General features: G+C 38.4%; 1 protein-coding gene across 1 annotated transcript in view; it reads left to right on the top strand.

The window, feature by feature from the left end:
* LOC122798197 (tetratricopeptide repeat protein 21B-like) overlaps positions 1 to 22,412 on the top strand; it is a 1,733,894-nt gene that overhangs the window by 1,678,129 nt on the left and 33,353 nt on the right. The window contains exons 27-28 of the mRNA XM_044066946.1: positions 11,844 to 11,964; positions 17,552 to 17,619. Of these exons, the coding sequence (XP_043922881.1) occupies positions 11,844 to 11,964; positions 17,552 to 17,619 (189 nt within the window). The remainder of the gene's footprint in view (positions 1 to 11,843; positions 11,965 to 17,551; positions 17,620 to 22,412) is intronic.

The raw sequence follows: 22,412 nt of genomic DNA, 5'->3' as shown, positions 1-22,412 counted from the left end.
TTTCCACAGTAAGAAAGGTCCTCAGAATTCTAGGCTACGTAGCCATACTTTCAAGTGTATCTTGATGAGAGGAACATTCCTCATTTTTACTTTTAAAAAGTCTATTTTTCCCACTGTTCTCCTTTAAAATACTTTGTTTTTTTGGCATTGTGCTTAAGGCCATAGTTCTTACACCGGTCGTTGGTCTCTGAGGCCTTTCTGTAGGAGGTCAACATCACTTGGGGAGTTAATAATAGCTCCCAACTTACAATCGTCTGCGAACTTTGTCAGCCAGAGTACCTTCATGTTGGCCTGGACTTCAGAAAAGTAGATACCAAACAGGAGAGGACCCAGGACCAAACCTTGTGGGGTTCTACTCGTGACTGGTTAGCACTCTGACTTGGAGTCAGCTACTTTCACACTGTGGGTTCTACCTGTGAGCCAGTTTGCAACCCACCTAGTAATATAGGGGTTGATGCCTAGCTTAGTGAGTTTTTCTATGATTCCTGAGTGGGGAATGGTATCAAAGGACTTGGCCAGATCAAGGTAGGCTGTATGAACCACCTTGCCTTCATCCACATCTCTGGTGACTGACTCAAAAAAGTTTACCAAGTTGATCAGGCATGATCTACCCTTCACAAAACCAAACTGTGTGGGATCCAGAGTTTGGAGATTCCCTATATCCTTGTTTTTAGGTCCATGATGATGCGTTACATAGCTTTGCATATCAGACTCGTCAGGCTAATGGGGCGATAGTTCCCAGGGTCTGTAGTTGCTCCTCCTTTGTGGAGAGGGATGACTGTAGCAGTCCGCCATTCAGTAGGGACAAAACCTGAGGTGAGGCTGTGATTGAACAGGTCACATAGGTGAGGTGCCAGTTCACTCTGTAGTTCATGTAGAACACAGCCAGGGATATTCTCAGGTCCCATAGAAGCTGTATTCTTGGCCTTGGACAGTGCTGTTTTTACCTGTGCAGCAGTAATATACTGGGTGCCTGGCAATCTACTGGTATTTTGACTGGTCCCTTAGGAGGAGAAAGGGGTAAAGTTGGTACTAAATCTATCGGCCAGTATATTGGCGATATCTGTTGGCTCGGTATAGGAGGTACCATTGTGCAGTAGCTCAGAGCAAATCTGTGTATTGCCATGAAGATTCTTTACATAACTATAGAAGGCCTTGCGGTTGTCTTTACTATCTGCTGCAATTCTGTTTTCATAGCTAGCTGTAGAGGATTTGATGGGGGATCTCAATCAACTTTTTGCTGAGGCTGATAAGGGAGTTTTTCCAGTCTTGGGACTTCACCTTATTCCGCATCAGTTTCCTCCTTCTGTTGTAGAGTTTGTTTATGGCAGGGGACCACCAGATTGGCTTCCTTTTTTTGGAGGAGAGCGTCTTGGATCTATTGAGTATGGCATGATCCTTGCATTTGTGTACATGTTCATACAGTGCATTGGTGTATGATTCAGCGGTCATGCAACTGATCTCCATTTGTGTGGGTGCACCTCTGTTTTTAGGAGCCCAAAGTTAGCTTTGGAGAATTTTTTCATGGTAGTTACCTTTGTGGGGGGGTGGGGGGGTGGGCAGGATGTGGATTTCCAAGGTGATTAGTTTGTGTTCGGCTCTAACCAGGGAGGAGTTGACTATTGGTGTAGAGCAATGATCGCCCATGTTAGTAATGACCAGGTCAAGGATGTTGCTACCTCTAAAAAAACAAAAATCCAACAGCCACAGGACCAGGACCTCAGCAGTGTAGTAAAAACACTTTTCTGTCGTACAAACTGTTTATTACTGCCACAAAATAATAAAACCAAGTGCTTTCGCTCGGTCAATACCGAGCTTCTTCAGAGTGCAAACAACTTATGTGCTGTATTATCACTCTATAAATACTTTTTTAAAATCACATGACTTCTCCGTCATTATCAGTTAGTTAAAACACATGATGTCACATATCAACAAGTACTTGAAACATCTCATGATAAAATCAGTTGTAAACTGTGTACCAAAATAAATGTCTCTAATCAAACAAACCATTTGTTCCTTGAATGAATTGTGAATAATACTTAAAACAGATATTGCTTAAATTTGTCCCATCAAATAGGACACCTCAAAGATGTACTCAAAACTAAAGAAATTTGCAGTATACAAAGCGGAAGCTGGAATATCCCTATCGTAGTGTTATAAACGGGCCATTCTTAGCCTTAATACACTACTTATATTGATGTTCTCATTTAATCCAGGGGGTCTCCCTGCATCTAACTTTAGCTGCCAATACAACTCGCGATACTCCAGCCTAGCCTCCCAGTTGCCACCTCGCAAATCTGATGTTACTTGCTCTAAAACGAAAAATTTTAAATCCATATTCTCACAGGTCTGAGAATCTTCTAGGATATTCACATACAAGTCCACTAGGTATTTTAATTGTGGGAGTAAAGGTTTAAAAAAGGTATTGTTCTATTTGCCTTTCGATACATCATATTTGTGTTCGTAGACTCCCTTCCTGAGTTGGCATTCCGTTTTACCTAAATAAAAACTATGACAGTGAATACATATTCCCAGGTAAACCACCCCTTTACTCCCACAATTAAAATACCTAGTGGACTTGTATGTGAATCTCCTAGAAGGAATAACTACTGTGTCATGATTAAACATAAAACTACACTGTTTACAGGAACCACACTTATGGGCACCTAATTTAAGTCTGTGCCCTTTTACTCCAGAGTCTCCTTTTTTCTCAAAAAGTTCTTTCAAATTTGTGTCTCTCTTCCTTACAAAGTGGGGGTTAAGTGGAACAAATGGTTTTATTTTGTTGTGTAATGCTAACATAGGCCAATATTTAAAAATGTTCTTTTCAACATGATAGGAATTCGTAGAAAAGGTGTGAATGAAGTTATTCCTTAAATCTACTTGCTCTCCTCCTACTTTTTGTTGTTCTGCAGTGCACAATCCAGTCCCTAACAAAGGGAAGAATTTTAAATCTCTGTTTTCTGCAACCTCTTGAGTCAAATGGTCAATTAAAGTTTTGGGGTAACCCTTTTCTTTAAACAGTGCCCCAAGTGTATGAACTTCCTGTAAAAAACCTTCAAGGGTACTAGACATTCTTGATGCCCTAATAATCTGACCCTTGACTATCCCTTTCTTCTGATACAAGGGGTGACCACTATCAAAATGTAAATATGAATTAGAAAATGTACTTTTTCTGTACAATTTTGACTGAAAACAATGGTTTTCATAGTCTTTGTAAAGTGTCACATCTAAATAGTTTAATGTATTAAGATCCATACTGTGAGTAAATTTCAAAAAATCAGTACTGTCATTAATGTACTTCAAAAAATTGTTTAACTCTTCAAAAAGTACCCTTCCACAACAAACAAATGTCGTCCAGGTACCTCGTGTAATGTCGTATGTGTTCTGACCATTGACTCTCAAAGACATATTTCTTTTCCCAGTAATATAGTACACAATTTGCATACAGAGAGGCGCAAGGGGCCCCCATCGCCACACCTTTCTTTTGGCGGTAGAACTCACCATTAAAATAAATAAAATTATTTTCCAATACAGTTTCCATAAATTCTACAACTACATTGGAAATGTTGGGACTTAGACCCGATTCATCCAATAACACCTCTCTAAACCATTCCAAACCCATTGAATGAGGGATACTCGGGAATAATTCCACAATGTCTATGGTGACCATAAAAAGGTCCACATTAAACATCCGCTGGTCAATTCCTTTCAGGAAGTGCCATGAGTCCTTACAAATATGTGAAATCGAAGATAAAAACTTCTTCACAGTGTAGTCAATGAACTTGGCTAGAGGTTCAGTAATACTTCCTGCTCCTGAAACAATGGGTCTAAATTTGAGAGGGTGCAAACTTTTATGGGTCTTGGGAATGCCAAATATCGCTGGGACCCTTGTTTTTTCAACATGTAAGTAATAATATAACCGCTCATTAATAGCACCTTGTAAAAGGTGGTCGTACAAAAAATAATTAATTTTAGCATGTGCAAGGTTGATTTCATTTAGCGATAATATTTCATATTGATCTGTTTCCTGAAGCATATTGTGTAACATTGAGTCATAGTCTACAGTACCACACCCTCCCCTTTATCGGGTTTCATTACCCTACACTTCTCCTGTCTCAACTGTTCAATTAATTCCACTTCCTTAATGCTAAGGTTGGTTGGATAAAAACAGTTCTTTGGTCTCTCCATCTTTCTGATTTCTTGCTCTATTAATTCCTCGAAAACCTTTAGAAAGGGGTGTGTAGGTGGATTAAAAGTACTGGATCTTGTCAATCCTGTGTTAGTGTTAACTTGACCCTTAAAAAATATGTTCAACTTCAGTTGTCTAATAAAAAGCTTTAAATCAATCAAAGTACTGGTTATATTAAAGGGGAGAGAGGGAACAAAATAAAATCCTCTAGAGAATAAGTCAGAGTATTCTTTGGTAGGTGTCAATTCAGTAAAATTAAATATTGTAAAATTGTCTCTCCTACAAACTACTTGTTTGTCACCACAGACCTGCGAATCTGAAATATTACTCAATGTTTCAGCCGGTCTTAATTCAAGGGGTAGTTCCACCCCTTGTGCTGGTGCCTCACCCCCCCCCCAACGGGGGGGGGGTGCTGAAAATCCTGATATGACTGTTTCCTTCCTTTCTCCGCTATTCTTTCACTTCTTCTAAGGGGTTCAGTCCCTGGTCTAACATGGTTCCCATTGTTGTTTGCATCATTCACCCTTTCCATAAATACTATGTTGGCATTACTCTTCCATCCCCTACTTCTGTGGGTAGGGTAAGCTAACCCCTCTCTGTATTCAACAAGATCCCTTTCCAACTTCCTAATTTTCCTGTTCAAAATTTTTAAACAAAATTGGTCTACCTCATGAAAAACATTGTCATAGTTTATCCTAACACTACCAAAATTGTTGTCATTAGTTACATTGTGATTCAAAGCATTCAATTCTTTTAATAAAGTCTCTGCTTTAGTTTCATAATCAGTAATCATCAATTTAAGCATCTCTATTCCAGCGTTGTTGAAAATCTCGCACAATTGATCATAAAAAACAGTGCCTGGTTGCGCGTTGTTAGGGAACTTATAAAGTCTAAGCCCTTTAGGCACTCGGTTCACTTGTACGCTTTCCTTGAGGTAATCAATCTCAAGTTAGTTGCTCTTGAATGCGTATAATTTATCTCTAAAACTGTTAAAATTTTCTTCAATGTTTTTGTTAAAATTGGTATTCACAGTACCTTGTTTGAAGTGAAACTGTTTCCCAGTCCAGGCGCCGAAATTAAACTCCTTAGTATTATCGTCCTTTCTGGTTTTATGAGATATATCACACCTAGAGTGCATTGCCACAGTCTGACCGTTACTATTGGAAGTGTTAACAGGAAGTTCCTCATCGACATTATTGTTCGTAATCGGCGCAGAGAGTGTGACTCCTCTCCTCTGCTGGTCAATAAACTGTAGCTGGTTACTTGGTAACTGTGTGGTTTGTTCGGTGCCTCGTTCGCAAATTTTGGTGGACAGTTGTGTTAATAAAATTACAACTTGTCTAAATTCACCCCTGGTCACAGGAGCACTGTCCGAATCATCCTTAAGTAGTGCAGGGGTTTCAAGAAAATCCGCAGGGTCCGTTCCTTCAGCCATGGATAACACAACCTCGGAACAATGAAAAAGAACAAAGCCAATAAAAAAACAAAAATCCAACAGCCACAGGACCCAGACCTCAGCAGTGTAGTAAAAACACTTTTCTGTCATACAAACTGTTTATTACTGCCACAAAATAATAAAACCAAGCACTTTCGCTCAGTCAATACCGAGCTTCTTCAGAGTACAAACAACTTATGTGCTGTATTATCACTCTATAAATACTTTTTTAAAATCACATGGCTTCTCCGTCGTTATTAGTTAGTTAAAACACATGATGTCACATATCAACAAGTACTTGAAACATCTCATGATAAAATCAATTGTAAACTGTGTACCAAAATAAATGTCTCTAATCAAACAAACCATTCGTTCCTTGAATGAATTGTGAATAATACTTAAAACAGATATTGCTTAAATTCGTCCCATCAAATAGGACACCTCAAAGATGTGCTCAAAACTAAAGAAATTTGCAGTATACAAAGCAGAAGCTGGAAATATCCCTATCGTAGTGTTATAAATGGGCCATTCTTAGCCTTAATACACTACTTATATTGATGTTCTCATTTAATCCAAGGGGTCTCCCTGCATCTAACTTTAGCTGCCAATACAACTGGCGATACTCCAGCCTAGCCTCTCAGTTGCCACCTCACAAATCTGATGTTACTTGCTCTAAAACCAAAAATTTTAAATATATATTCTCACAGGTCTGAGAGTGTTTAAAAAAGGCATTATTCTCTTTGCCTTTCGATACATCATATGTGTGTTCGTAGACTCTCTTCCTGAGTTGGCGTTCCATTTTACCTAAATAAAAACTATGACAGTGAATACATATTCCCAGGTAAACCACCCCTTTACTCCCACAATTAAAATACCTAGTGGACTTGTATGTGAATCTCCTAGAAGGAATAACTACTGTGTCATGATTAAACATAAAACTACACTGTTTACAGGAACCACACTTATGGGTACCTAATTTAAGTCTGTGCCCTTTTACTCCAGAGTCTCCTTTTTTCTCAAAAAGTTCTTTCAAATTTGTGTCTCTCTTCCTTCTGTGTATTGCCATGGAGATTCTTTACATAACTATAGAAGGCCTTGCGGTTGTCTTTACTATCTGCTGCAATTCTGTTTTCATAGCTAGCTTTAGAGGATTTGATGAGGGATCTCAATCAACTTTTTGCTGAGGCTGATAAGGGAGTTTTTCCAGTCTTGGGACTTCACCTTATTCTGCATCAGTTTCCTCCTTCTGTTGTAGAGTTTGTTTATGGCAGGGGACCACCAGATTGGCTTCCTTTTTTTGGAGGAGAGCATCTTGGTTCTATTGAGTATGGCGTTATCCTTGCATTTGTGTATGTGTTCGTACAGTGCATTGGTGTATGATTCAGCGGTCATGCAACTGATCTCCATTTGCGTGGGTGCAATTAAGTTACCCACCTCTGTTTTTAGGAGCCCAAAGTTAGCTTTGGAGAATTTTTTCATGGTAGTTACCTTTGTTGTGGGTGGGGGGTGGGGGGGGGGTGGGATGTGGATTTCCAAAGTGATTAGTTTGTGGTCGGCTCTAACCAGGGAGGAGTTGACTATTGGTGTAGAGCAACGATCGCCCATGTTAGTAATGACCAGGTCAAGGATGTTGCTACCTCTCATGGGGGTAAGAATGAGCTGGTCCAGGGCATTGGAATTAATGAATTCCAGGAAAAGTTGGGCAAGTGTATTGGTATATGAGTAGTTTTCCCAGTTAATGGAGAGGTGGTTGAAGTCACCCAGTATGAGAGTGTTAGGTTGGACCTTAATATTCTCCAGGGTGCTTAGGAACATGGAGTGTGAGTTTTGGGACATGGTTGGGGACCTATAGCAGACTACGGCCTGAATCACTGTCTTACCCAATGTTATCTGCACCTGAAGTATCTCAGATGCCTTGTGTTGGGCTACTAGTCTGGAGGTGTGTGCATCCTTTATGAATATGGAAACACCACTGCCTTTGGAGCTTCGGTCCAAGTTCAGGGGTCGAAAGGTGTGGAATGAGTTATAGCCTGGTAGTGCAGGGGGGCTTTCTGCTTCCTTGAACCAGGTCTCTGTTATGGCATAAATGTCAATGCTATCCATTTTAAGGAGTGCTTCGAGCAAGTGCATTTTGAGATTAGACTTCCAGCGTTGAGCAGCATGACCCTCAGATTCCATTTGTTTGTAGCTGTTACAGTGGTAATTTGGTCTGTGGAACACCACCTAAAAAAGGCACTATAGGGGTGGCAAGAGGTTTGGCCATTTTCCGGAAGCCCAGGGGTGACAGATGCAGGCCATCTCTGGCAAGGCATCGAGGTCTGTCAGTCATGTTATCCCAGGCAGACAGATACTGGATCCCCTTAGAATGACTTCAGAAACTTAGCCAATTGTTGAAATCAGTCATTTTCTGCTTGTACTGTGGTATCATTCTGGGTGATGGTAGGATGCTACTCAGGGCTAGGGTAATACCCGCCTGGGCTACATAATCCGAGAGCTCCTCCATGCCTCTTTTCATGTAGTCCAGGGAGGTACATCTCAGGTAATTTACACCCACATGTACAATGACAGAGTCATATCTGTACCTGTTGTTGAGGGACCTATGCTGTGTGCGTTATGTGGTGATCCTAACGCCTGACAGGCAGCTGACTGTTACTTTTTCCTTATTCAACCTAGTGAGTGGGACATCAGTGTGCCTCACACCCAGAGGGCTTCCAGGAGATTTCCCACCTTTGGGGAACTCCCCAAGTTGATCTGTTTGTCTCCACTTACAACAAACATTTACAGAACATCTGTACCAGGATTTGTTGCAAACAGGCCTGGAAAATAGATGTTTTTTCTTTCCCATGGATGGGAATCCTCCCCTGGCCCTCCTCCTTTCCTCTGATTAGTGGAGTCTTGTTAAAGATAAGGAAAGACTCTAAGATACCATTGGTAACCCCCTTTTGGCCCAGACAACATTGGTTCTCCCTTCTTATTCACCTGGCCAGAAGCTATTACCAAAAGCTTCCTCACAGAGTGGACCTTGTCTCACAGGATAAGGGACCTCTTATTCATCCTAAGATTTGCAACCTACACCTGACTGTTTGAATGTTAGGCTTCTGATCCCATTTATGTACCTCTTTACAGAGAGTATGCAATGGGTTTTAAAGGAGGCTAGAAAATATGCTGCTAGAAAACCTTATTTAAATAGAAGTGATTTTTAATTGATGCCATAGCAGACACCAGGACCCAGCTCAGACAGGGTATGCAGAGACTCACCACTACCTGTGTTAATCACTCAAATAGGGCTTGTCTTAATTTTCTATCAAGCTATATCTGTTAGCCATTTCTGCTTGTCTGTCATTATTCTCCCCTTTCTTCTTTGTTGCACATCATGCAATTCTTGAAAAGGGTTTTACATCTTAGACCACCTAGAAAGCAGGTTCCATCCTGAGAACTTCATTTTGTGTTGGAGAAGCTGACCTTACCTCATTTGAATGTGCAGCTAGCTCTTCCCTAAAGTTTCTTACTTGAAAGATAGCTTTACTTATTGCTCTATCTTTGGCTAGAAGAGTATCTGACCTGCAAGCCCTCATTTCAGCTTATCCCTTTTTGGTCTTTGTTAAAGACAGAGTGAATATTAGAATTAATCCTTTGTTTATGCCCAAAGTGGTTTCTAAGTTTATTTTAGTGACATCTATTCAGCTACCTATTTTATTTTCTTAACTTAAGATTAGAGAGAAAATCCTGCATTTCCCTTATGTGAGTGTCCACAAACAACTCTGTGCTACCTGTATAAGACAAAATATTTCAGAAGATAAGAAAAAGGCCAATCAGCTTCCAAGCAAACCTGTCTAGCTGGTTATCTGAAGCTATTTAGTTCTTCCATTCTCACCATGGAAAAGCCCCCCCCCCCTAATTTTAAGGCACACTTTGCTACAGCTGTGGCTAATTCTGGGACTTTTTTGGAAAGGATCAGATTATACAGCATATTGTAGAGGGGTTCCTATTAGATGTTTGACAGCTTTGGTTGCCGAATGCCTAATTATCGACACCTAAGCGTCAAAAGTTTAAAATCGCAAACAGCCACATATGCAAATTCTTTCCTCGGGAAAGATTTTGCTTGGCCGTTATTGGGGATTTGCCCTTTCCCCAATGTAGAGTGATCTCGGAGTTGGTATATTAAAATTGGGGGATGAGCAGCGAAGTCCCCCCACAATGTTTGGGTTCAGAAGTTTATTTTATTTCGCGACGGCCTAGCGAATTCTTTCCCGAGGAAAGAATGGCCATTCGTGATTTTAAGGTTTCGATGCTTAGGTGTCAATGTTTAGAGCTTCGACAACCTAAGCTGTCGAATATGTAATATAGACCCATTGAAGAAGTGGCAACCTGCCGTCTGTGCACACTTTACTACACTCTATAAAACTGATTACTTTTCCAGTGCCATAACAAGATTTACAAGGTCTATTCTACAGGCGCTTTTGGACTTTATTCCTGTTTCCTCCACCCTTTCTGACTAAGCTTTAGCAATTGTTCTATATAAATATATGCTACTGCAAAAGTGATCTAATAATGAATATAGTACAGTTGAATAAGTAAACTTGACATAACAGTATGTGTCTGAATAGATCACTGTTGCAATACTAACACCTCCATCCCCCCGTTTGTCTCTCTGCTGTTTTACTTTTGACTGGAGTGGGTTCCCAGATACCTTTGACCCATTGTTTCTGGCATTACATAAGTAAATATATTTTGCCTTAAGATATGTTTTTTTCTTTTGGTTGCAGCCTCCCTTTTTAGAGGTAAAAAAAATCGGAATTTTGGCGACTGTACGTCCTCTTTATACCAACATGTTCTCATGCTCTGACAGACATATGGTGTATAAGGAAAGTGCCCAAAAGCAACAGTATACTGGAGAGGCATCATATATCCTTGACAGAATAAGTCCCATATAGCTGTATGCTGCTTCAACAGTCATCTATCTGAACATCTACTATTATGGTAAGTTGCTTACACAACTGTACTTTCTGTGTGTGTGCTAAATAATAAAGAATGGTATAAAGTGACTCCTAATTATTTATGGGTAATGGTAAACTAACAGTAATATACTTGTGTGGTCAGTCATAATGATATCAGAGGCATTTTAATATATTTTGAGGTTACAAACAATATCACTTGTGTTTTTGAAGTATTTTAACTTGTATTGGTAGTAGATCACTTCCAGAGGTGCACAAAGCCCAGTTGTAAGCCCTTGTGATGGTATTTGCTTAAAGGATATAGTTAAGTTGTAGAAGATTCCATGGTAAATCATTTTAAAATAATTAGAACAAAAGAGGACCCAGCATGGAGCCCTAAGGGATCCAGAAGGTTATCATAGCAAATTCAATTTCAAGTTTCAGACCTTTTATTCTGAAGGTTCTGATAGCTTGGTAGCCTTAAATCAAGTGTCTCCTTCATCACAGGTGCTTTTCTTTGAATCATATAGTTAGTTGTACATTTATTTATTTATTTATTTTTTGTATGTTACCTGTACATGGTGCACAGTATTTTTTTCTGAATCTCATAAAAGTTAATCAGTAACAAGATATTATAATTCTGGTACAGTAGTATGTTTGAAAACAGTACCAACTGTAACCGGATGTGAAATTCCTAAGCAATGCAACACTTTCAAGTTTTTACTTTCTGTCATCTGGCTCAAGTCAAACATTTCACACCAATAACAGATATATTCTTGGGTGGCGTAAGCCAAGGAACCTTTTTGGCTAGGCTTACGTAGGCCCTTGGGCCGATAGCCTAGTACCTACCTATGAACCTATGAACTGTCTGGTTTTGCAGTTTTATTTGGGCAGTATAATCTTGGTATGCTGAGACAATAAAGTAGTACTGTGTTTTTTTAAACTTCTACGTGATATTCTTTCATAGAATAATGTATACAACACTTCCAAGTGTAATATATATTGAAAGTATAAAAGAGACTTTAAATTAAAACCTACTAACTCACTTTTCACTCACATATCAGCTTAAATCTCATTTTCTTTGTACAAGCACAGCAGTTTGTCTGCAAGTTAAGTGAATACTTTTGCAGGTACTTCCCCTCATACCTTTGACTACAGTGTCCATATTAAAATGATTTAGTGTTAGACAAGAAAGAAAGCTCACAGTATACATATATTGTACACATATGCTGGAGAGTGGTGCTGTAGAATATCAGCAGAAATGATATGTTATGTTTTTCAGTCCTGTTGCAAAGCGTATGAGTACCTGGGCTTCATAATGGAAACAGAACATTCATATAAAGATGCAGCAACTAAGTATGAAATGGCATGGAAGTATAGCAATAATACAAACCCAGCAATTGGTAAGTTGAGAAAATCAGCATTTATTGCTTAGTTGTGAAATGACTTAGAAGCAGATTTGGGCACATTTACTTGCACTTATTACATTATAAACAGTTTATTTTAACATTATTAGTTGTGTAAGTCTATTGAGATGAATAACTTAACACAGGAATGCAAAAAATAAACAAATTACTTGCTCAGGGTTTCAAGGTAGCAAAACTCAGAAGTAAAAATTTTGCTGAGGAGACAAGACCCAACCTACATCCCCATGAGTAGGATTTCATCCCCTTCATCCCCTTACTTATATATTAACTTTACAGTTGCACAGCCATGGAAAAAAGAGAAATTTTCACCCCCCCCAAAAAAAAAAGGTCAGTGCTGGCATAAATAGAAAACACACTGGCAGTGATTTCCTAAGAAGTACAATGATGTACGTGTGTATCTACATATCTATGTCTATAAATATATATATATATATATATATATATATATATATATATATATATATATATATATATATATATATATATATATATATATATATATATGTATATACATACATACATACATATATATAAACCAAATAGTTTGACAGTACAGATGCAAGCCTGCTAGCTACAGTTTTCTTGTGCTACTCCCTCCCTTCCCCATGAGTGAATTTAATTAATTAAATATGTTTTCCCGAAAACTTGCTAATGTAAAATTAGCACACACAATTCATGTAGTATGCTGGGTTTGTTTAAGATGAGAGGTGCAAGTTCTGCTAACAAAAAAAAGAGAAAAGAAAAATATGTTGCTGTTGCCACATGGCCCACAAACAGTAGCAGTTGTGCCAACATCTCTGAGGTGGAATGATCTAGTTGATCAGTCACCAGAAAAACTCTTCTATGATAGTGATCATAACTGAATTGATTAAGCTTAGTGGTAAGTTCTCTGAATTTATGAAGCAGAGTAGAGCAAAAATTCAGTAAATAAAGACAACTCTTTCTAAATTCTTAGACCAACTTCATGGAATGACCAGTGATGTAATCAAGACAAGACACAGGCTTATGTTTTGTTGGAAGTTGGAAGCTTAATCAATTCATGTCAATATCCAGACAGAGTAGAAAAATATATGCTTTATCTGTACACTTGAAAATCAGAGAGGCTAATTGTCAAACTGCCAGTGGCTCTACTCGACAGAGGCACTAGGAACTAAGGTCAGGTGGCACGATGGAGGGTAATCCTCTGGGCAAACTTGTAAAGGCTCCAGGGCCACTAGCCTAGTACACACCTATGAACAATGGTCGTCTATGTGGAATGGATTGCCTATGCCCTGTTATTTGGAAAAAGCCCTTTTTTTTGCACCTATGTGGCTCAGCATTTCACTGCTGTTGGCCCATGATTGTTCAGTTTACCTCATATTTTAAAGCATTCATTTCTGAGTAAACTTTCACAGCCTGTATTACTGAAGAATATTCCTTGATAAACTGAACAATTCCACTTGAATTGTGTAAAACACAAGACTAAAAATATGCACAAAGATGCCATCACAGTGCAAGATGCAATAGCAAATACTGTTGACATATTTAATCTTTTAACTGAAGAACATTTTTCAGAAGGTTGCTCCCCAGAATACTGCTGTCTGTGTTCGGTTATTTGTATTGTATTTTTGTATTTAAAAGTCTATAGCTCTGAAACAGTTCAGTATTTTTTCATGAAACTTTCAGAAGATGTTGCTGGCATAAGTTATATATAAAGCACAATTAGACAACTAGCACCATTAGACAACTGTGCTTCTAAACTAAAGAAGAGAAAGGAACAGTTGCATCTTGAATTATAATAAAAATGTCATTTGATCCAGTACAGACATACAGTGAAAATGTCACTTTCATACAGAGACGCTCATTTTAGGTCTGAAATCATACCATCATTATCTGCTTATTTTTGATAGCTTTTGTTTTATTGCAGATAAAACCAAAAGCTACACATTTATTTTAGCTGTTTTGTAAAGTTGCACTTTGTCAATATACATAGGCTTTTCTGGTCTGAATTTCATTCCAGCTTCAAATGACAATATCTTACTACTGTTCTTAAGATATTTTTATGAATTTACAGGCATGACTCCATTTTAATTTCACTTTCATTTTGATTTGCACAGCCTAATAGCTCTTAAGAAAAGTAGACAAGAGAATCTCAGATATGGGGATGCTTCTCAGAGTTTATAAAATAAATGCATTTTTATATAATATTTAAAATGACAGAAATATTACTATTTTTCATATAAAAGAGTATTATGTTCATTCTCCTTTCATAGAAACACACCTATAACATGATTATGATGCATATTGAGTTCTCCAGCTTGCATAAATGCAAAATACATATTTTAAGTGTGGAATAAATGCAAACCAGAGCATCTAAATGGCTATATAAGACTACTGGTTGTATCTAATACAAAGGCCCTTTTTCTGTAACCATATGAAGTATCATAGTCACTTTCTCAGAATAATATATCATGTAAAAAATTCAATTAGGTAATCATTTTAGTTATAAAGACATATATACCACTTTATCCTCTTGTAATGCAGTTTATTGCATATGAATCTAAACTGGAAGGGGGAGTTATAAGTCCAGTGACAAAAATATATTCAGAAGAAATAAATAGGATTTTACTATTGTTGTAATGACAACTAAGTAATGAAGCAGTGTAGGCCATTATTGTACTCAGCCTATCAAGCAAAAATCACCAACAGTATCCACAATGGCAACTGAGTATAAAGCAAAAAGTGAAACTGTCAGTAGTGACACATGAAATAAAACCAAAGAGTCCAGCTTTGAAAAGCTATATCTGTTTCAAACTTTGATATGCCATTACAGAATATTCAGGTAATAACTACAAGGTATTCATCTACAAAATACACCCAAGGCTGCAGTTATAACCATAGAACATCCCATGCAGCTTAGATTTAAGTTTGACTCCTGAGCTTTAGACACTTGAAAGCATGACATTGTAGTCACAGCATCTAACAAACACACACACACACACACACACACACACACACACACACACACACACACACACACACACACACACACACACACACACACATATATATATGTGTATGTATGTATGTTGTAGTGAAATACAGAGGATAATTACTTCTGATGTACTGGCAGCTCAATAAGAAAATATTTTAGGCCATCTTTGCACTCATTGTAGTGCCCTGAAGTTCATCACAGCACCACCAATAAAAGCAGATAATGCAGTATATCAGACTGTGGCAGTAAAGACACATACAATAAAGTAAAATGAAATAAAACCACTGGGACCTCTCTGTGAAAGACTATATGTCATTCCCCTTTGAGATTTTCATTGCAAAACTTTCAGCTAATGACAGGAGGATGTCCCACTATAAAGCACACCTAAAAGGCTACAATTCTTAACTCAGAGCATCCAGTGCAGTATACCATTTTATCTGATTCTATAGTTTTAGTAGCTTGATAACATGGCATTATAGTGATGACATGTTACAAGTGAAAACAAAAAGTATATTTTTTCTGGTTAAATACATAAGGTTTTTACTTTTGACATAATGAGAACTTACTACACATGTAGTCTGCAAATTAGTTTTAACTTAGGCTTTTGTACAGGGGTCAAATAGCTCCCAGGCAGAAACCAGGCATAATGCCAGAATATGTCAATAAAAGCCTTTTGATATGCTGGATTTACTGACTATGTGTAAGAGGCCATATGTCAGTTGCCCAAAGGCAATTCACAATGAAATGTTTAGGAACTTCTAGTAAGGTACTTGGGTGCAAATCTCATACATAGTGATCCAGCAGAATGTACCCTTCTATGACGTTATAAACTACCTTTGACTGAGAGGGAATCACATAATATAATGGCCATGTTGATCTTTGACAGATGGTGTCATCCCCAACTAACACTAGCTGTAATCATTCAGACATGATCCTGTAACTGCTGTTTGCTTTCATATATCACTTGCTATCAAAAATGCTGTCCACTTTCTGTAAGTTTTTGATTTCTCATTGAGTAAAAAATGAAAAACATAACAGTCATACTAATATATTTCTGCTTGCTTCTTGAGGTCACTCAAATGTGACAAAAATAGCTACATTAATGTATGTTGTTGTAAGACTGATGGTGTTGCTACAGGGACCCCCCCCCCAACACACACACACACACACACACACACACACACACACACACACACACACACACACACACACACACACACACAAACAAACACACACATACATACACATCAATTACAGTAAAACAGATTTAAAATAATCTATATTCTGCTGTGAGCAGTTTCTGCTGTTACAACTTCCCACAGTTCTGTCTGGTTTCAGGACAAAATTTAAAATAAAACTGATACCTATAAGAGAATACTACCTCTGAATATTTGCATATTTGAAGCTCCTAATAGTCTCCATTCATATAATTAGAGATTGCCAGGAAAACTACAGGTGGTTTGCTAAGAGTAACTGATCACCGATGCTTAGACTTCACAGTAGTAGGATACAGATTGTGTACTTATATCCTATTATTATACTTGTGAGATAGAGGTGGATGCAGACTTTATTTTTGTTGTATTCTTTCTTGCAATAGTTTTCTTTTTTTTTTATTCTAAATGTGTATGTGTGCATGTCTTTGTATTTCATTGGGGCAGTCACTGTGGCACACTATTTTACAGCTGGAGTATGTGCCTCTAGCATACCCTATTGTGGTACCACACACACACACACACACACACACACACACACACACACACACACACACACACACACACACACACACACTTTTTCTTTTCATGCCCTGAAAGTGATGTATAAGTAACATTTATAGGATATTTAAAAAATGAACATTTCCTTTCCTCCATTCTGTATGTGGACTGTTGTGGCAAAGACTCTTTCAGCATGCTGTTATTTTGGAGGGAGGATTGACTGCTGGGATGCACCCCAGTATTCCTCCAACTCAGTAAAGGATAATGCAGGGTATCAGGAAATTAATTAATGGATGGAGTGATGAGAAATTCTTATTCATTTTTAAGAAATTAAAGGGCAGCTGAATGTCTGAGGTACTAACATCTATAGATTATGATCACTGAAAAGGCTGTGACAAAGTAATTCATCTGCAGTTATGTTAAGTTTTTTATAGATAGGTGTAATTTCTCCAACAGCTCAGTGACCTTCCCCCATCGCTCAGCATAATTCTTCTTCAGAATAAGCTTCTGCTTAAACCTGAACACACCCCCTATGTAACTACTTTCCCATTTTGTTTCTGTCTCTCAAGTACTTTTTCCATCTATCCTCTACTCCAGTTTTTGGGCTCTCATTGCTCATTAATTACAGGAGAGAATTGAATTTGACATGGTTCAGTTTCAGTATTTTATATATCCTGTGAGCTGCAACAATGTCCTAGTCATGAAGGTGAGTAACAAGTATGTGACATGAAATAGATGAGCAGCAGAAAAGAAATGAATACAGTAAATAGCTTGCCAATTTTGATTCAGTCTGATTGCCCTTTACCAAAAATAATTTTTGCCACTGCCACTTGAGCTGATTTCATGATAAACACATCTTTTATCTTTTTGTTTACAGGGTATAAACTTGCCTTTAATTATCTGAAAGCACAAAAATTTGTAGCGGCCATAGAAATATGCCACAAGGTACGTATCTAATGAGTTTCATATTTCTGTTCACTGTGGTATTGAATTCTTTTGCTAGTGTATAGGAGTCAGTTACTCAAGAAAAGTGATATTTTTCCTCAAGATTCTGGTACCTTGCAAGAAGAAGCATTCTATGTAAGATAAAAGAGACAGGATGAGACTTTTTTTCTATATCGTTAATGAAAAGCATTATGAATGGTCAGTGTGCCATGGCAGGAGGAAATAGTAGCTACTCATATGCGAATTAAATTCACACAGTTGATATAGCTGTTACAAAATAATGTGATGCTTACATTCTAGTCTTCTTTTCAGTCAAGTGTTTTCTGTATCATGTTTTTAATAAGCCACCTAATGGAAATAATGTCTTTACCTCCTTTTTATATCTCTGCCATTATCTTATAACTTTCTATCAGCGTTTTTGTGTTTTTGTGTTTTTCTTCCCCACTGTCTGCCCTCTCTTGATCCATCTGACTTGTTGATCACTGTGGACGAGAACCAGTAGTGGAGTGCAGCCAGCCATCAGGGTCTCTCTTCCGGTCCTAACTCCTGCCCTGCAACTATGTGAAAGCCTGCTGTATCTTCTCTAATGGATAATAGCAGTTCAAGCACATGCTCCATGAAAGCTAATACAGAACAAAGCACATGCACATGTCCATATGTTACATGCTAAACCTCTCTCTACAGTAGCTTGCTTCCCTACTCTCAACAAAGTGTGAATGTATTAGCCGCCACTCCCACCCCCTCTTGTTGGTTCATCCTGTGTTTGGCTCGCACTCAGAGCTTTTTTCCTTCTGAAGTTTTCTTTTATGACAATTCATTGGAAAGTCCTATAGAAATTCAACCTTTGACAGTTGTTTACTTTTAGTACAAGTGAAAATTGTTATGTGCCAAAATGAATTGAGTTTTTATTTAACTTTTCCTCTAAACCTAACTACTTTATTATTTACAAACCATGTTAGTACTGGCCAAGGTTCATAGTTTCATAGGTTGGTACTAGGCTATCAGCCCTAGGGCCTATACAAGCCTAGCCATAACAATTCCCTGGCTATTTCTTCCCACACTATTTACTTCCCTGGACCCCTGTCTAGCAGGGTGACTGGCGTGATCCGTGGGGTAAATTTCCTTTCTCCCATCCAACCATTAAGGTTCCTTTTGAAGAGGGCCAAAGAGGCACTCTGCTTGACATGTACAGGCAATCTATTCCAGAGTCTGGGGAGTCTCTGGGTCAGGAACCTATCCCTCCAGCATGTTTTGTTTATTGTGATGACAAGGTTTAGATCCCTGGACCGTGTGGCTCTGAGGGATTTGGATTTCTTTAAGTGTAGCATGTCCAACAGCTCTGGGTTTGACATGGCCTTGTATGTTAAGCAGAGATCGCCTCTGAGTAGATGATATGTGACAGAGTATAGCTGGAGTTTTTTAAGGTGGTTAGCGTAGGGCATCTGCTTTAGGCCTGTGATTCTTTTAGTAAGTTATTTCTGCAGCCTTTCCAGTTGTTTCAGATGTCTTGAGAGGTACATACCAAACGGGGCATTGTATTCTATAATGGATCTAATGAGGGATGAGTACAGTGGGACAATGACCTCCTTTTTTCTGGATGAAAAGCCCTTAGTGATGAGGTGTGCCACATAGAAGGATTTCCTGACTGTTGTAGCGATGTGGTTATCGAAGGTGAGACCACTGTCCACCTGTGTCCCTAAGTGTTTAGTGTACTGCCACCTATTTGGTAATTCACGGGTACATGTTTTTTCCCAAAGGGGATAACTATACATTTCTTGGCATTGAGCTTGAGCCCATGGCTCTGGCACCAAGCATCTGTTTATGTAAGGCCCTTTTGTAGAGTATCCACATCATTTGAGGATTCAATAATGGCTCCCAGTTTGCAGTCATCTGCAAACTTTGTTAGCCAGAGTCCCTTAGTGTTGGCCTGTACTTCAGAGAAGTAGATGCCAAACAAGAGCGGTCCCAGGACTGAACCCTGAGGTACTCCACTTGTCACTTGTCTGGAGCTGGATTTGGAATCGGCTACTTTTACAGTGTGGGTTCTATCAGTAAGCCAGTTAGCAACCCATTGGGTGACATAGGGATTAATGCCAAGCTTAGTAAGTTTATCTATGATTCCAGAGTGGGGGATGGTGTCAAAGGCCTTGGCAATGTCTAGATAGGCTGTGTGAACCACCTTACCCTTGTCCATGGCTCTGGAGACTGATTCAAAGAAGTCAATTAGGTTCAGGAGACAAGATCGGCCCTTCATGAACCCAAACTGGGTGGGGTACAAAGTTTGAAGGTTGCCAATGTCTTTGTTTATAAGTTCCATGATAATACGCTCCATGGCCTTGCAGATAAGGCTCGTCAGACTGATGAGACGGTAGTTTCTGGTATCCAAGGTGGATCCTCCCTTGTGGAGTGGGATAACTGTAGCTCTGCGCCACTCAATGGGCACAAAAACCTGAGGTGAGGCTATGATTAAACGTGACACTTAGGTGAGGTGCCAGTTCATGTTGTAGTTCATGTAGTACACAGCCCGGGATGTCATCTGGTCCCATGGATGCTGTATTCTTAGCTTTGGAGAGTGCGTTTTTTACCTGTGTGGCCGTTATTACCAGAATTTGGCAATCTTCCGGTATTGAGATGGGCCATTTAGGGGGTGAGAGAGGGGTGAAGTTGGCACTGAATGGATCTGCCAGGATATTGGCAATATCCTTGGGATCAGTATATTTAATGCCATTCTGTTTTATCTCAGAGCAGATCTGAGCATTGCCATTTAGATTCTTGACATAGTTATAGAATGCCTTGTGGTTGTCTTTGGAATCTTTGGCAATTTTATTTTCATAACTAGCTTAGGCAGCCGATATACTCAGAAATGAGATTTCATAGTCTAAAAAATTCACATGGCAAAAGTGATCAGTGCCATTTTGTTTATTTATTTATTTTAACACTTTTATTAAATTATCACTTAAAATATAGGAATGGATACATTAATAGAAAAGAAAATAAAGAGTATTAACATTTTTTCCATTAACACACATTACACATCCCACTTTACCTGTCTTCAGTCCTATATTGCATACATTGTTCAGTTCTTGCATTCCTTTAAACATCCTTAAATATTAAACTGCATATAATATTCCCACAAATTCCATTTATTTCTGTTCAGTTTGCTCTTTCCCTTTTCCAGTTGTTGTATCTCTTTTCCAATATTCTGATAATAAAGTTGGTTGCTGAGTTTTTCAGTCATTATCCCAACTACATATACTTCTACTGTAATTCTATTTTATTTATTTGTTAAGCAGGCAAGTACCCTGGATGCATGTTCCTATTTCAGGGCTGACCCAAGTGCACTGCCTCACTAAGTGACTTGCTCAGTCACACAGCAGGCCAATAGAGATTGAAGGAATCAAAACCTTGAGCCATAATCATGTGTGCTAACTCTCAGACTACCACGTGCACTGTCACACTATTTATTTATGAATTTCCATTTGTTAACCTGGTTATTAAACCTGCCTGCTGGCACTTCTCATTCATGATCTCGGCTCAAAATAATGGTTACAAAACTTTACTGAAAAAGTATTAAAAGAAAAATATACATGAAAGTTTTACAGAAACTTACAGAACAAATCAATGAAAGCAATATACATGAGTTGGTATATTTATGATAGATGATGTAATAATGTAATCAGAGCACTGGTTTTAATTTTGTAAATAAAGTTTGTAATCAGAGTACTGAGGGGAATTAACTCAAATGATGGAATACTCATTTAACAACAGGCAGCAGGGTCATTGCCAGCATTCTACATGCATTAGTCTGGCAGGTTAGGGCTGTGAGATGTATTCTTGTGTTACAGGATTTGATTTTCTCACCCCTCATTTGCCTGTTGTGTGACCTTGAGCATGTCCCTTAACCAGACAGTGGTTGGGGACAACTGTGAGTTTGGGCAAGGCTCTGCAATGGTTCTATCTACTGCAAGCCTAATAACTACCTATGAATTTATAAAATGTATAACAAAGGATTTTAGTGAAGAGATAGCTTAAAAGGTGTAGAAGAGCTGTGCACATAATATATTCAATACATACTAGTAGTTTGCCATTGCAGAACTTATAACATAATGATTATTTAATATATGGTATGGAAAAATGCATTAACAAACCATTAAACCATTATCCATTTTCATGAAAGCAAGCAAGCAGACTTAACCTCCCCTTTGTAGGTGTTTTTTTTTAGTTAAGTTTTAAAAACTCAGTTTTTTTTAAATACTGACTTGTTCTGGTAACTGATTCTATGTCACAGATCCTAATTTTGAAAAGGCATTTTCTCTAACAGCCGAGTTGAAAGGTGGTCTGGCTAGAATTAGGTTTTCATCCTGGCTGTATTTTACTGAGCAGTTTTGCTGTCTGAGGGGAGCTTACACTTTAGGAGGAGGACAATAATCATGTTTCAAAATTTTAAAAAGTAGGGTGCCTAGAAACAGTAAGGCAAACACCCCCAAAAATTGACGCATTAGGGACTTGGGCACCTTCATTAAAAACTATCCTTTTACCACCAAGTGGCCACTTTTATTAGGAAACCTTTTATATAGCCAGACTAGCTATCAGAGACGTATATTTTAGATCCAAGGAAGTCATTGGATGCCCCTACTCATCCCATATCAGACGAGTAATAAAATATACCATATTTGGTATGTACTTGGGTATGCTTAAGAAATCAACATCATGTGCTCCTTAAGTTATCCAGATTACCTTAAGACATTCTCATTCTCTACCATTTCCTAACAACTTCTGAGAGGAGAGCTCTG

Source organism: Protopterus annectens, chromosome 3.part1 (genome assembly GCF_019279795.1).
Source record: "Protopterus annectens isolate FY-2018-M chromosome 3.part1, PAN1.0, whole genome shotgun sequence".
Taxonomy (NCBI): Eukaryota; Metazoa; Chordata; order Ceratodontiformes; family Protopteridae; genus Protopterus; species Protopterus annectens.
Note: the sequence above shows the minus strand (reverse complement) of the source record. Positions and strands in the feature narration are given on the sequence as shown.